The sequence below is a fragment of the Pelmatolapia mariae genome, linkage group LG23, assembly GCF_036321145.2.
Source record: "Pelmatolapia mariae isolate MD_Pm_ZW linkage group LG23, Pm_UMD_F_2, whole genome shotgun sequence".
Classification (NCBI taxonomy): domain Eukaryota; kingdom Metazoa; phylum Chordata; class Actinopteri; order Cichliformes; family Cichlidae; genus Pelmatolapia; species Pelmatolapia mariae.
In genome coordinates, this window is record NC_086246.1 from 45620844 (window position 1) to 45638471 (window position 17628).

At 38.9% G+C, this 17628-nt stretch overlaps 1 protein-coding gene across 1 annotated transcript in view; it reads right to left on the bottom strand.

The window, feature by feature from the left end:
• The window catches only part of ncanb (neurocan b), a 173518-nt gene that overhangs the window by 74609 nt on the left and 81281 nt on the right, over window positions 1-17628 (bottom strand). Inside the window, exon 10 of the mRNA XM_063465887.1 lies at window positions 5264-5380. Coding sequence (XP_063321957.1) covers window positions 5264-5380 — 117 coding nt within the window. The remainder of the gene's footprint in view (window positions 1-5263; window positions 5381-17628) is intronic.

Genomic DNA, 17628 nt, shown 5'->3' on the forward strand with positions numbered 1-17628 from the left:
TGGTTGCAGATTCTAAATCAAAAGAACTACAAATGTTGCACCATTATAACCCTGTTGGTGTTGCATGGCAGGAGTTGTTGTTGTTTTTTTTTGTTGTTTTTTTTAAATATACTGTATACAGACTGCAGAGTACATTTGATTAGAAGCCACAGGGTCCTGAACTCTGACTTCTCATCCATGTTGATTTAAATTTAACACAACAACTGAATAAAATAAACCTGCTGGATTTGCCAGAATGTGCGATACAGGCAGGAAGTACTGAAGAATGAAGTGTATGGCTGCTGCCATTTTCAAGGTCATGAACAAACAAAATCACTCTAACTAAAATGTAATCGTGGTGTTTTCTGTGATGAATGTGGGAGCATTCCTTTTACAAAACATAGGAGTACAGGAAAGATACCACACAAAACTACAAAAAGACCACGAGTGACACTGTGAACATACACGGACAAAAAAATATTATGAGATAAAACTAAACATGTACTTGACTTTGCTGTATGAATTTATGTGCATAAGGCTGTTTTTCCCTCTCCAGTTAGATTGAAATGGGCATAAATATATTAGTTTGCAGTGCAGTTAATACTTAATAGACCTTTTAACAGAATGGATGGCAATGAACACATTGTGTCACATGGGCAAAACCCTCCAAAAGCACCAGAGCATTTGTCACTATGCTAACAACTGCTACATATGGCTGTGGATATTCATAGAAGCTGTACCATTAATGTAAAACATTTGTAGCGCTCGCACTTTAAAAGATCTCATAAAGTACTTCATACTTGATGATAAAATGAAAGGATAGTTATCACTGAGATCTAGGAAACTGCGTGTGCATGTCATGTATGTCCATGACTTGCACAAATTCTCACTACTACCTAATTCTTTTATAGACACTGGATGGTTTGTGGACTATCATATGCATCTGGTTTCAGGTTTTGCATTTAAACTGTTGGTTAATAGTATTACACATGTATTGTTGAAAAATTAACACTGAGAAAAGTTAATGATCTAGTTTACTCCATGCATTTAAGTGTCATTGTAAAGTGGAGACACTCTCAAGTTGATTATGAGAGTCCAGTCAAGTAAAGTCAGACCAGAGAGGTGTACTAATACTAGTTTTGTAGAGGAAGGATTTCACAAAATTTTAAAACCCCATTGACTTGTATCACAGTCGTGGTTAACTTTCTTAAGCAGAGCTTCGTGCTTCTGGCTCTGTGCACACTCACATAAAAATGGGCCATTGGTGGGTCACATGACATTTCTTCCACACAAAATAATATCTGTGAGTGCTGCTTATTCCAAGCAGAGACATTATCAGATGATGAATAAAATGTAACTGTCGCAAATAAGAGACGAGATTAATGCTTCAGAAAATCATTAATCTGGTGCTTTAGCGCACAGAGCAGTAAAATAAACAATTTCAATGCGAGTTAATCATTTTATTGCTGAGTGCGCTCTCAGCACTGCTGTCTGTTTCTACGGTGTTGGCTGCACATGAGACTTCTGAAACTTTAAACTGGATACGTTTGAACATTAAAGGTTACTGTCCCATAGCCCAATAAAGGAGACATGGAAATTTTAGTTTGTCAACAGATCAAAGTGAAATTACTTTCATTCACTGAACAGGTAATATTGGTGTGTGTTCTGTCTTCTAGTAGCTGCAATTCCAGCAGTGTAAAATAGACTTAGCAGCAGATTAGGATCAGTTATAATGGCATTTATACATTTTTGGCATCACTAAATTAATGTTATGCACCTTCCTGTGATAATGTGGTGTGCACTTCATTTGGTGGTGGTTTTAGTAAGGTATGGCTTAACAACTTCCACATATAAAACAGATTTGCCCAACAGAGAATCTATAATGCACTTACTGTAAAACATGCTGTAAATGAAATGTTAAAGTTACCACTATGACTTAGCCAGGTGAGAAAGGAGCCATTTCATAATACAAAAAACCCCCTCTGATTTTAAGCTTAGCATAGTTAAGACACTAATCTCACTTCATAGTACACCCCTCAGGTCTGTTCCATTAGGATTCAATCGGTGTTTACAGCTGGCAGATAAAGTCATAGTGTGTGTGAAATTTAGAGATTCCAGTATTAATAATAAGAAGAAAGATTTTTAAACACTATTTAATATTTATTATCATGGTTACTTAGGATACACTAATGCCTGGGGGCACTGCATCTGGTTTGTGTGTTTTTTCATAAAAAAGTAAATGGGACTTATTAACCTCAGCTGTAGAAGGCTGGCAATTCTCTGTTTTGAAAAGTAGATGTACGACGTTGATGCTTGTTGTGCTGCTGTGCTCTTGTTAAAGTTGTTTGGCTCACACAAACTTAAGTCCTTTCATTTTTTAAATTAAAAGCACCCAGCATTTCGCGCCCACACATACCTATCATTTCTCAACAAGCCTTTTTGATGAAACACCTGCAAGAAAAAATAATATTATGACAGTAATGTCTTTGAGTATTACATATTTGTTAGGCCATCCATGGGCTGAATAATCAGTCATCACTCAATAATAACCCATGGGGTCAAATCTGACCCCATGGTTTCCCTAGAAAACCAATGGGGTCGGATCTGACCCCATGGGTTCTCCAGGGTTAAGTGTGCTGTATAGTGGACTGTGTTAGTTATTAGGTTTGTAATGCATCTCAGAATGTGCTTCTTTTTTCTAGTTTTCAGTTAGCCCCCAGTGTATAAATAGTTCTGCCCTCTTTGTCAGGCTTTCTGTGAACGGACCTGTTGTGTCCTACCTTCCACGAGCTCTTGTTTGTCCCCACTCAAGTTGCATTTGTTTGGATAGCATTTAAAAGCTTTCTGTTAACTGTCAACTTTGCCTCCTTACCTTAACATTGCAATCCACACACTTCATTGTTACAACAAGAATGATTAAAGATAATGACAGACGATGATAGAGATATGTTACTTTTTCAACAAGTCCTTCAACTATTTTATTTGTGCAGTAAATTTTTATTAAATTATGCTGTATCTCCAAATCATTCCAGCTGTGGGATATGGATAATATAATTAATTACTGTGTATCAACTCATGGCCATCAAACTTAGAGGCTTTGATGTGCCTCATCAACCACTTTTTCTATTGCAGCATTCTAAAAATTGGTTCTCATGATCAGTGGGATACCACAACTTCAAACAAGATTGTTAATATCTTTAGATTTATTACTGCTCATATGTCTTACTGACAGCCTTCTGTGGGTTTAGATAAAGTTAGAGCCCTGAATAGAAGTTAGAGTGGAGTTGGAAAGTAAACAATGAAATGTCCAAAGATAATTTTTACACTGTCACACCTCCATAAATACTAACTACAAACTCACAGAGGAAACAAAAAGCATGAAGACACCAGTTCTTTAAAATACTTTTTCCCAAAGAATTCCCAAAAGTTCCAGAGACAGTCCCTAAGGATGACATTGCATCATTTTGCCTAAATAATCACCTTGTATGGAGCAGGGGCGATGGATGGAATACTGGTTTATTGGATTTTATGGCTATAATAGGATTGTATTGGCTGTCTAAAATCAATTTGAACCAGAAGAAAAAAGATGGAAGCTCTTTAATAAGCTGGCCATCAGTGACTGATTAAGGACACTGAGGCTACACATGTGAAATGAAATACAGTTATTAAAGCTGACTTTCTACTCCCTCTTCAAAATAGTACATATTTAAATTGTAGTCAAGCATGTTCTGTTATAGGTAGCTAACCTTTTTTGCCTTTAGCGGTAAGTAATAGTAAAACACATCAGATATGCAGCTGTTCTAATTGCCATCACAGCAATTTAGTTACATTGGGAAACGACAACTTCAAAGAAAAGAAAGCCAAAGAGAGACACAGAAATGAAGAAGTAATAAGTAAATAACCAATAGACTTTTTAGTGCTTTTCTGCCCAAAAATTTTAGCTAAAATATCACAATTTATTCTAGCTGCTTCTATAAACCATCAAGCTTTATGCAGCCTTAACCAAATCCAATGGCTAAAAATCATTACAAAGTGCATTCGTGGATGTTATACATTCATTTGGCATCAATTTTCATTGATCCAACAGAGTGTTGATTGATCTTCAATGACATTCATGCAGAGGCATGCCTAAATGTTGTATAATAGGTACCTTTGAGTCAAAGCATTAAAAGGCATTGAATAATCAGAGCCAGGTCAATATATTCACCCCTGATCTGTGACTCCTTTCCATAAGTATTGATCATTAAAACCACAGCGTGGCCGAATGTCTTTGTATGGATGACTGTGAAAAACTGAAAAAGACCACCAGACCATAGACATCAGACCATGGACGACGGAACCACAACTGGAGATGTTTGTAATTCATCTGTTGGAGCTGTTACAGCAAGAACAACACAAAAACAGGACATGGCTTGATATGCACATACTGCAACATAGTGTAACTCTTGTGCACAAGCTAACATTTACTGTAGTCTTCCCACAGAAATTTGGCCAGGACCCAGAATCAATGTCAGACTGAATGCTGTCAACAACTTTGCATCAAAGGTGATGTGTTTAAGCTCAGTCAAAGTCTGCCACTGAGTGTTTCTCAGTTTTTAAAGTGCCATTCAAAGTAGTAAAGTCACTTTGATATTTTCTACTACTGCCACATCTTCCTTTTCTTTCCTGTATTTTCCCTCATCCACTGCGGCGTGCACTGCTTCGACAATACTTTAATCAGCTGCTCCACTGCTCAGTGAGCTCAGAGCTCCTCTGTGGCCTATATGTCCTTGTGTCACACACACAGCCTCATTCACCTAAATCACTGCACTGCCATTTTCTGACAGACACATTCTCACATCACATAGCTGAGTGGAAACATGAGCTGCCCACTGCTCTCAGGGCAGAAGGTGAAAACACACACACACACACACACACACACACACACACACACAGTTGAGGCACATACTCTATACTTCATCTTGAACAGCCTCTGGCACAAACGGCCGACTTGCAGCATATGGAGATTCCATGTTCATTTTCAGTCAGGGAGCTTGACCCAGGCCTCCCGGACCTGACAGTGAAGCCGCTGAGATTGTAATCAGAGTTATTCAAACACATAATATGGAAACAAGGCCCACAGAGGCAATCTGCCATTTCCTCATGAATTCACCTCACAGTAGACTGCATATGTTAAATGTTAAGTCAGAATATGCCTGTCATTATTTCCCCCTATGCTTCAGGGACACAGCAGCTGCTGACCTCTGAGGTTCCCTCACTCATACCTGACCTGGCAGTGACTCACCGATCTCACAGCTCTCTCCAGAGAACCCCTGAGGACAGTAGCAACTGTAACCATCCCCTTCCTGCAGGCAGCTTCCACCATGGAGGCAAGGATTGGTCTGGCATGGATTACTCTCCACTGTCAGGAAAGAAAACAAGACGAGGGAGAAGTTAACTGAATTTATCAGGTATCTTTCTATAGATAGAGAGCATTATAAAAGTGTCTTCACAAACTATAACAGGCAATGTGCCCGCATTATGCCTCTGTCATTACCCTTACAGAGCTCATTTTTTGGCTCCTCTCTGGCAGGGACAGAAGAAGAGCATAGGCAGACAGTATGTAGAGCTGTCTCAGACTCTATGACTTTCAACAAGGTGACGGATTGGCTGTTGTTGTGTCTGTCATGCCCCTATTTATCATGACTGATAGTAAACAGGGGCACACCAGAAGGACAACATGCTAAGTTGACTGTCCCACATCTCAGGTCTTACTGATGAGACAAGGTCCTCATAAATTAGCTGATCATACTCCAGTCATCCATACTGATGCAGGAACCTATTTCTATGGCCCATTAGTGAGTTGCAGAGAAGGTAATAAACGCATTTTACGTTGGTAGGCTATAACTCTGTGCCTTTTCATGGGAAATGTTTTGGCAGATGAACGGTGGAGATTGAGATTAACTTGTAATTATTGAACTTATATTTTAGTATGGGACAGAGGGAGGAGAAAAATTTGACAAGGACAGTTAGAGCACAGAATGATCATCAGGAATTTTTATTCTGTGTGCGAAGGACTGTAGGGAACTGCCTAGATTAAGTGTCTTTTTATTATCCAATCCTGATAGGATTGCAGGCCCTGACACAATCTGTCAGGGCATCTAATACACTGCATCTTCTCCATAATAACACCCAGACTCACTTAATGATGTATGAGCATAGAGATGCTGTGCACAACACAGAGTACACTTGGTCTAAAAGTGTGGGAACACTTGCATTGGTGGGTGCGTTACTGTCTTTATACATGTGCACATCTGAAAGCATATGTGTGCGAATATCTGGATGTTTCTCTGACCCTGACTCATTGCATGCACATGAGATTTAATGTGGCCGCATGTTCAATTTTCTGTGAAACATGGTGATAAACTCCTGCTGTTGCAGAGGGGCTGCTGTTGATACAGCGGGCAGGGGCAATGATGGAAATGCTGGCTTTGAAAATACATAAAAGTGATTCGCCGAATGAGAAAAACCATTAGAGACAGGCTCATTTCTTAATTCAGCAGTGGGGAGGAAAAAGCAACACTGTACGTGATTTGAAAACATACATTGCTTAAAGGTTAATAACGTGCTGATGGAAATGGTGAAATCGCTAAGTACTAGTAGCTTATGACAAAGTGAAAACACACTTAGGATATGGTCAATTTGAAGGCTTGGTTGGGTTTGAAAATGACGGGTAAAGAAAAAATTGCGGAAATGAAGGAAAGAGGTGAAGGACAGACACCTTCTGAGTTGTTATTTAGCCGCCATACTGTAAATGCCAGTGCACATGTAACACACATGCATTTAGCTTCACAGTGAGTGACTTGAAAGTCAATAATGTTTCATACTTCAAAGAGAAATGCATAGAACTCTTTTTAATGGAAAATTAGGGATAAATAATCAGTGATGAATAGTAGTGACGATAATGTTTTTATTTCAGCTCGGCACAGATTCTATTGAACTTTATTCTCTTGAACTCAGATGCAGACTAGGACAACTAGGCAGGGTTTAGCAATAGAGAGAAGTCATAGTGCCTCAACGCTAATATTAGCTCAACCCAATTCCAATTAAGTTAGGATGTTTTGTAAAATTTAAACAGAATGCAATGATTTGCAAATCTTATAAATCCACATTTAATTTAAAAAAATAAAAGTAATTCATTGTAAAATGTACTTTTTTACATTTTACATTGTATAATATAAATAAAACCATTAACTGGAATTGGGGGTGAAGAAAATGTCCTTCGCAATGTTGTTGTGCAGTGTTTGAAGGTATCAGTATCAGCGAGATACCCTTATGGTATGCACTTCAAATATAATAGAGCTAATAAAAATAATTGTCTAATTCCCCATAAAAAGTATCGTCTGCTCATATTAAAACCAAATTTATATGCTAAGGTAGAGATCAACCTGGCTGAAGCAAGACTTCAAATATACAACTTTATATTAGAGCACCAACAATTTACTGGTTGGCCCATATTGGCTATATGTTGTTAGTAAATGCCTTTCAGTATCAGCATCTATAATTGCTGATAAAGCAAAAATTGAAAAAGTAAAGAAGAGACAAGACACATCCTTAAACTATTGTTAGTGCTGATGTTCCATAGTTTGAAGGTAGAGACTTTCTGCAATTTCCCTTTTGGTAACACAGTTTGGAACGCCTCAAAAAACAACGACTAGCGGATCCCAGCAGAGATTGGCCGAGTATTAATGGAAAAATAAATATGCAAGACAAATGTTAGGGAAATCTGTTTATGTTTCATATGTTTGAAAGAAAAAAAGACATTGTCTAATATGTTGGAGTTTTAAATATCTATATGGCTTCTTCGACAAACCTCTACATGTTATCTTTTAAATGTTTACATTTAAGTTGCAATGAAATAAACCAATGGTCTCTTTCCCACTTTAATAAACTGCTTGAGTCACACTTACTCAAACGTTACCACATACTGCCAAAGGTAAGTCTGACATTTGATTATCTCTGTCAGGTTTTGGGCATTCAATCAGTTACACAAATGTCTCAAGTCTTGACTGGTGCTGTAGAAAAGGCAGCGATGCACACAAAGTAACTGGCAGCTGAGGACCAGGTTATCGGTGAAAAAGGCTTCAGAACCCAAAAGGCAAACTCCTTATGACTATACCCCCATTCAGTCAAACCACAGAGAGTATCACTATAGCTTTGGCTTGTGGTGCTGTTGGAATTAATGTCGCACAAGGCTCTTCTTTGCAATCGTGAAAAATTAGAGTGACAGATCTTCAAAAGTAATCCATAAGCTCTTTAAGATATCAGTGAATGGCATTGCCAGCTGATAGAAAAAATTAGAGCAAAGCTTGTGTGTGGCAGCTGTGTTTATTCATGTATGTGGGAATGTATGCATTTATGCCTTAAAAACCTCATAAATGAATTCCTATTGGTTCAATTTTCGCCACAAAAGATATGATTTCTTGCTATAATTAAAGTAGTTCTAGCAAAATTGCCTTAATAATGAGTTTAAACGGACTTTTCCTCTACCAGCAGTGATAAATGGTGGCAGTGCCATCTATGGTAATACACAGACAAGGAGCTGAGCTGTAGCAGAATAGAACATTGATCCAATCTGCAGACAATTAGTAACGACTTATTACACACAAATGAGACCGTGTTCTTCACCATCTGTCCACAAACAATAGCCTGCAGACTTGGTGCTGAAATCATAGGTATGGATTGTGTGAGTACAGGAAAGTTTCAGTACACATCAAGGTTCTGCTTGAATGTTTAAGAAGACACAAAGCCAGCCCATTGCATCTAGTACTTGTGGGCATGTCTGTACACGTATATTAACTGCAAGTTATTATATAAGTGGAAAACAGTTTTTAAAAAGTATGAGAGGGAGGAGATAAAGCCCCTGGTCCGTGACACAGATGGGAGGAGATGATACAAATTCACATTTATTAAAGAGAAGCACAAGTATGAGAAAATGCCAACTAGAGAGGGACAGAAAGCCACAGAGAGAACTATCATACATTTCTTCCTCTCTTAATGCTGCTAGCTTATGATTAATTACACACTGGTCTTTAAATAGGTCGCTCCTTCTATCCTTTCTGTGTGTCTTTCTCTTTCTGTGCCGAAGACCGAAGAACAAAGATAGGAGGCTAGAGTCCGAAAAAAGACAAGGGGAAAGATAGAGAAACTTGTCCCTGACATAGACACACAGAAATAGGCAGATATAGCAAAAGAGAGACATTTTCAGCCTTGCAGGGTTTCAACTTCCAGGGCTAAGGTCTGCGGTGTGACACAAATTCATACTCACAAAACAGATAATGTAAAGTCTTCATCCCTGACAATGAGCAGATATTGCAACATCTCTTCATTCCTCTGCAGAGTTTTATGAAATATGTTCTGCTGGGTGACATTTTACTGCTCCATTGGGTCATCTTTAGTTTTTTTCTAAGCCTCTCAGGAGAGAGATTATCTTAGCGTTGTGGCATATTTGGGAAGCTACTCCTCGATGTGTGCTCGTACACACACAGGATTTAGAATGGACCATAAAAGAGGATTGCACTCGGGGAAATGTCTCAAGTCCTATGAAGTCTGAGGCTGAGTGGTTAGCAAATTCATCTGAATGGAAGCCTGCTGAAAAGGTTGTGCTGACAGAAACACTGAAGTCTGCATGAATAAATGTGTGACACGCACACCCACACGTGGCAAAACTGCACACATATGCACTTACATTTACTGTATATACACCTGCTTATCACCCACCATTTAGCTGTGCTTGGACTCAGTGAACCTTGTAATAGCTTTGCTGAGACACAGATCATACCTCAGCCTGTTCAAGTGTTCCCCCTCTCTGAGCGTGATAAGCCATCACCTAGGCCCAAGCAAGAGCTGGCCCGTAAAAATTTAATGCTACAATACATCCCGAAAAGGTACTGAAGCACACAGAAATGTTAGAGCCATATGAATGCCAGGGCTAAACTGCAAAGTATGGGCTTCACTAGAGTTGTTGTCGTCACTGTGGCAGCTCATCTGTGTGCGCAGTGTGAAATATTTATATAGTCACTTGTTCAATGGCCACCGTGAACATATATTTTATCACAAGTTCATTTTTTGTATATGAAAGTGGCAACATTGGTGCTGTATAACTCCAAGAATTCCCCACACTTGGGGAGTCTAGACAAATTTAAAATAGAGTAAAATACGCAAAAAACTAGAAATGTTGAAACAATGCTGCGGACACACAAGAAGAAGAGGGCAAAACGTGACTTTCTGGGGATGTTTCAGAAACGATGTGCACGTCAAAAAATTAAAAACAATGTTTTTAATTTTTAGGTGCAGACTTGCTGAACTTCATAGTCACACCTTTTATGGTATACAGACACACAGGAAATGAGAAAGCAATGAAAGCCCATTTAACTTTTAGGGATCTCACACCTAAGTTCTAATCATTCTTATCTTCTCCTTAATACTTCTAGTGTTTGCACAGCTCAGCATTGAGTACTAGGCCAGATTGTATAAAACTAGAAGTGCTCTTTAAGATAATTAGGTGCGGCATGACTTTCCATGATGAAAAATACACCCACTGTAAAAAGTTGGCTCTACTGTCTGCTCTGCCACAGTCTACGGTTCAGTCAATAATCCGTATGACCTATATGACTTCAAATTTCCATCTCGCCTCTGACAGGAATGACATAGAGACTCACATGTCTGAACATTAGCCATGTATCAGTGTCCCCTGGGCAGGAAAGTCACTCAGTGCAGATCAGCCACAATTACTGCCACTGCAAGCTGAATACACACTGGGGAAATATAAAACCGCTTTGTGTTGAAATATAGATAACACGTCTCTCTAGCACAGAGATGCAGACCCCAATGCAGTCTTAGATTACTTCAAAGTGATTGATTTACAGAGGTGAGCTACACAAAGGTGGGAAGGGAAGGGAAGAAGGTGGAAAAGGGCAGAAGAAGAGATAGAGTGAGACAGAGGTTAAGTTTACTTGTGGGTAGTGCAGCTCTCGCCTCTTACTGATGTCGGTGCCCCAACCGTCAATTTAATGCGCCCATGAGCTGTCAGTCTGCAGTCTGGAGCATTACACTAAACTTCTCAGGCCTACAAGTTAAGGGATCATGTACACAACAGCCAGTCTCAACTCCCTGGGACAAAGCTGCTTCCTGCTCTCCCTTTACCAGTCTAAAGCAGTGGTACACAAGATACGTGTGAAGACTGGTAGCATTTTAGAAGAAAATGAAATATGGTTTAACTGAATGCAATCCATCCATCCATCCATCCATCCATCCATCCATCCATCCATCCATCCATCCATCCATCCTCTTGTATTTATCCAGTTAAGGGTCATTAGGGAGCTGGAGGCTATCACAACTGTGGTTTTCAGGTTTTAAAAATAATCTTTGTACTTCCTCTTTCTTGGTGAAATGCTATATAATTGCAATATTTTCACTTTACTATTGGTTACTCTATTAAAACAAGTGGGGATTTAAAAATATAATCTCATGGTTTTAACGAAAAGTCGGTTACATCTGTGCTAAAAACTGAACAATGCAAATTTTGCACTTTACTCTTGCCAGCTACCAAGCTATTGCATACAACTATTTTCAAAACATTCCCTGGTAGACCTGTTCTGATCCTATGTACTTGTGTGATTTTACCACCGACCCCAAGCTCAAATACCAATTTTGTTTTAAAATGGCCCGACTTTTGTGTGGAGGATCATTGGTGGTAAAAAAAATGCTGGATCTCCAGCTATGACTCAGAAACCAAACAGCAGCTTTTGCTTCAAAATTCTACTTTTTTCAAAACTTAGAGTGATGTGTCAGGTCAAGGGCTGGGACCAGGACCATTCTTCGCTATTTTTTAACTTTCAAGATGTTGTGCACCTCCAATTTGTCCCTCGGTGAGAGTATCAAAACTGACTTCTCGTGTAACATCCTGTGGCCTTTGATGGGGAACATTCAGCAGAAAAAACCTGACCTGCTGCATATACCATCATTTTTTGATCATACCAACAACTTCTGCTTAGTGTCTACCTGGGAGGCAAATGCCCCCAGTGCATCCCACACGGAGAGGCAAAGGTGATAAACAGAAGACATTTCAGTGTACAGAACAGATTCAGTGTAATACACCATAACTGGTGCAAGGCAATATAGCAGGACTGCCAGTGGCAAACCTAACAACAGAAGCTGCTTAGTAAGCTGCTTGAACATACACAAAAAAATGACCTTGAAGGGACAATCAGCTAAATGTTAATTATGGATAGTTGCATATGCAACTATGGACGTGCAATTTTCGGCTACTGAAGGGTTTGTTTTGTAACACCAGGCAACGTCTTTTTTCAATGTCTCCTGAACGTCTAGTGTTGTTGTCCATATGACCTCCAGGTACGGGCCAAAATGTGGTTGTTGTGGACGTTTTTTCAATGGCAAACTTCGACTCATTATAGAGATTGTTTTTATACTGCTTCTGAAGGCTCTGTAGTCCCATGTGTCCAAAGAGTGGAGGGCATGTTTCCTGTACACAAAAAGTTATGTGTGAAGGAATGCAGTGATCAGTGGACATCTCCAAGATTTTGTGGGCTCTTAAGCTAAAACAAAAGTGAGCAGCTGCATGGTGGATTTCGACCAGATATGTCCCCAGCTTCTCACAGACAGTTTGCAAAATGTGCACATCGACAAAGACCGTCGAGCAGATAGTCCAGTTCATACATACACTTGTATAAACTCCATCGCAACTTCTCTCAGTCCTGCTACCGATCATAACAACATTCACTTCCTCTTTCAAAGCTCTTCACAATAAAACAGGGTACTCATAAAAAATAACCATATATAATGCAAAAGCTCTTTTAAACTTAGTAAACACATTGTACTCCTTCTAAAAGGAATTTCAAAAAGTTTTTCTAAATACTAAATACTATTATTGTTTTACATTTTAACATGGATCTCAACATTTTTAATCTTTCAACACATTTTAATAAAGTTTTAGCCTGGTTACAAACAATTAAGTTGATTTATTCAAATAAATAAACCAGTTAAGGAAAAACAAGAAAATGTAAAATAAGCACAAAAAATACATGTGCTGAATAAATAAATTGGCCAACACGGAATAAATTGGGTTTTTTTTTTGGTTTTTTTTTTTATAAATAATCTATTCTTTTGTGTTATTTTTCAAACAACAATGTTGATATTTGTAAATAACAAAATATTTTATTTATTTATCATGTAAATTTGTTGAACATCATATTGACCTCCAAGTTGGGTCATGGTTGGATGTCTTTATTGTAGACCTAGTTTGAACATAGTATAGATGTCCAGAATTGGTCATGGACCGACAGATCCAATAAAAAAATGATCTGTACGTCTATCCGACAGCCAATGTTTAGTGGGAAGGTAAGAAAATAACATTATCTTAGCTAAAGTTACATATTTCATTAGAATGAATTGATAGGGTTAGATTGTCTTGATGCATGCTCAATCATCCAGGTAAGTAAATCCCAAAAGGTTGAATCTGTTCATCTGGAGATAGCGTTTTGGGATAGGGTTGGCTTATTTGAAATATCATCTTACCAACATCAAGATATCGTGTTTCAAGTTAAAATAATATTCACTGACGGATGTTATCGTCTTACCCCTGTTTCCCTGAAAGATACCATGAGGTTTTATATTAAAAAGTTTTACTCACACTAGACTTTTGCGGCAATGGTAGTAAGACAACAACTTCTATAACCTCATCCTCCTTCACAACGCTGTCAAATTACCTTTTTTATTATCAGTTTTATTGAGAAACCCCTAGGGGTGGAAATTACACAGTCTGCATTTAACTGGAAGACCAAGGGATAGCAATCAGGCAAATTCTGCAAAAAAAAAAAAAAAAAAGAAGTCTAGGAGCAGCTGCCTCAGAAGTGTGTTCTCTATGATTTAATGTCATTATTGAATGGCTTGTAAATGTACATCTAAATCTGTTTTTTGTCTCAAAGGGTGTGTAGTCAAAGGTTTCAATTGTCAGCGTTAATCTATAAAATACCGCAAAGTTCTCTGTGCAAAGTCACATTGTCAGTGTAGTGGTACAACTGATTAGGGTAGGTGAATGTAAAGGCCAAAAAACTACAAACAGTGTGAAGTCATTTGTAATTCTATTGATCAGTCTCCTGACTACTGATCTCGTCAGGAGCTGATTGGATGATCAGAACACCTGATGCACTTCAAAAGCTGCAGACAGAAGCCTGCACCCTTTGGGAATGTGTTCATATCTTAGAGGCAAGGTTGTTCATGGAGCAGGTGTAGTGATGTGATTACTGTACCGAGCCTGAGTCTGACAAAATAGGATTTATGAGCACTGCAGGGGAGGGAGGAGCTTTTTCTGTCCATCTGACTACATATGATGTCCTTTGTCTAGTTGCAGTTACACACCTGTGTGTGTCTGTGAGAGAGAGAGTGTGTCCAGAGGTGAAAAGGGGTGAAAGCAACACTGGATGTAAACTGTAGTTCTAGATGTCAAACACACTGCTCAGCCATTCCACATGAAACCAATAACAATGCTCCATTAATTATTAATAAGACTGCTTAAAGTTGCAATCAACACTGGATTACTCAAATGACTCCTACTACCTTGCCAATATATTAAACTGTTCCAAAGTATTATTTATTTAAATCGTGCTCGGATCAATTTCAGTCATATTTCAATGGGGTAAGTTAACCCTGCTGGTGTATGTGACACAAAACAGACAGAGCTGTGGAGACGCATAAAGGAAATAAGCCCAAATAACATGTATTACCAAATAAAAATGAAAAACAAGACCATATATATACACGAGTCAAAAGTTTGGACACACCTTCTCATTTAATAGTTTTTAAAGCCACCCTTTGCTTTGATTACTGCTTTGCACACCCTTGGCATTCTCTCGATGTGCTTCATGAGGATGCTGAGCACTGAGGGCTCTTTTGCCTTCCCCCTGTGGTCCATCTCATCCTAAACCATCTCGACTGAGTTTAGGTCTGCTGACTGTGGAGGACAGGCCATCAGGCACAGCACTCCATGGCTCTCTTACTTGGTCAAATAGCCTTTACACAACCTGGAGGTGTGTTTGGGATCATTATCCTATTGAAAAATAAACGATGGTCCAACTAAACACAAACCGGATGGGATGTCACTGCAGGATGCTGTGGCCTTCAGTTTTGAATAGATCCCCATCAGTGTCACCAGCAAAGCACCCCCACACCATCACATCTCCTCCTCCACGCTTCACAATGGGAACCATGCATGTAGAGACCATCCTTTTCTGCGCCACACAAAGACACAGCAGGTGGAACCAAAGATCTCAAATCTGAACTCATCAGACCAAAGCACAGATTTCCACTGCTCTAATGTCCACTCCTTGTGTTTCTTGGCCCAAAAAAATCTCTTGTGCTTGTTGCTTTTCCTTAGTCATGGTTTCTTAGCAGCTATTTGACCATAAAGGCCTGATTCGCGCAGTCTCCTCTGAACAGTTGATGAAGAGATGTGTCTTCTACTGGAACTCTGTGTGGCATTTATCTGGGCTCTAATCTGAGGTGCAATTTCTGAGGCTGGTGACTTGGATGGATTTATCCTCAGCAGCAGAGGTGACTCTTGGTCTTCCTTTCCTGGGGCGGTCCTCATGTGAACCAGTTTCATCGTAGCACTTGATGATTTTTGCGACTGCACTTGGGCACACGTTCGAAGTTTTAGCAATTTTCTCGACTGACCGACCTTCAGTTCTTAAAGTAATGATGGACCGTTGTTTCTCTTTACTTAGCTGATTGGTTCTTACCACAATATGAATTCTAACAGTTGTCAAATAGGGCTGTCAGCTGTGTACCAAACTGACTTCTGCACAACACAACTGATGGTCCCCACACCATTAAGAGTTCAAGAAATTCCACAAATGAACCCTGACAAGGCACACCTGTGAGGTGAAAACTATTTCAGGTGATTACATCATGAAGCTCATTGAGAAAAGGCCAAGGGTTTGCAGTGCTGTCAATAAAGCAGCAAAGGGTGGCTACTCTCAGAAATCTAAGATATAAAGCATATTTAGAGTTATTTATTAATTTTTCTTTGCGTAGATAGCAAGAGAGCCCGAGAGTCCATTGCAATTTTATTTTTTTGATAATTTTATTTTAAATTTTCAAAATATAACACAAAAATAAACCCAAAACAAAAAGAGACGCAAACAGGCGCAGATGCGTTACAGAAAAAACAATTAATTCAAACAAACTTGCACTTCACAATACAAGAAAAAAAAATATATATACAAAAAGCTGAAGTTGATGAAAGTTTACAAATCTAGTTTAGCCCAATCTGGCTTTTGGTCCATTGCAATTTTAAATAAACTTTCCATTTTCAACTTCATCTCTTTTTAACTATATTAAATTTTTTTTCTCCAAGCAAACACACACACACACACACACACACACACACACACACACACACAAGCACGCACACACAACAACACAAAATATGAAAAAGCATGACACTTGCGATTAGCTACAGCACCAGCAGCCTGAGACAGCAGAAAGCAGCCGATGCACTCTTAGTGAGCACCTTGTGGGCCGAGCGTCACACTGAATCAGCCTGGATAGGACCGGGGAGGAGTAACATACCAGGGATTCAACACAACCCAATTCCACAGCCCTGTAAAGCGAGACTGACGAACAAATTGAGGGTCCATTGTTACAAGAGCAGCACTTGTAGCGTCTCCGATCGTGCTAAATAAATTGCATTATCTGGACTGTCAGAGTGGCAGCAAAATAATCCATCCTGGCTTATCATCACAAACACATTCGATCCACTTTGGGTTTCTTCCCCCTTCTCTTCAATTTGTCTTTGCTTTCATTTTCAGAGCTTTGTGAAATAAGAATATTGAATCAACCACATCCTCCCATTTTTAACTGTCCAATAACATTTTATATACCCACAGAACTAAAAAGGGGCTTAAACACTGCCAATGATCATGAATTATTTATATTTTGACTTAAAGAATTTGCAGCGTTACACATGAAGTGATTGCACAATTCCATCAAGATGCACGATGAATGAAAAATATGCTGTCAAATTAAGTGTGCAATGAGTGCAGTATGCTGTTTCATATTTTCAGTATTCAGTAAGCTGCACTGCAAAATGTGCCACATGAAGTGCAGGGAACATGATGGTATGTTTTGACCTTGAAATCCACAGTCCTCCTCTGATATTTTTATGCCCTTGCAGCACATGTGGTGCAAAAGATTTACAAAGGAATTCCATGCAAATCAGAAGCGAGAGGTTGGAAAATGAGTGAAATATGTGAGTTTTGGCATTTTCAGAATAATAAGGAGGTTTCAGCAAGAAAAAATTCTTTTGATGATTTGTTAAACATTGTTTCAAATAAGCTGTAATACAAATTATAATTTATGTTTCTGTTATATGTCATCAAATGCTGCTTGTAGACTGTAGGAAAGCCCCCACTACCAATTTACACAATGAACCATTGTGGTTACTTTGGCAATGCAATGAACAAACAATAACCAGCTTGGCATGTGTTGGATATAACTCTTGGTGGGTGTATAGATCAGAAACATTTCACACCTACAAGACACTGTATTTCTAACTGTGATTGTTAGAAATCATGGAACTAAGCACTAGGT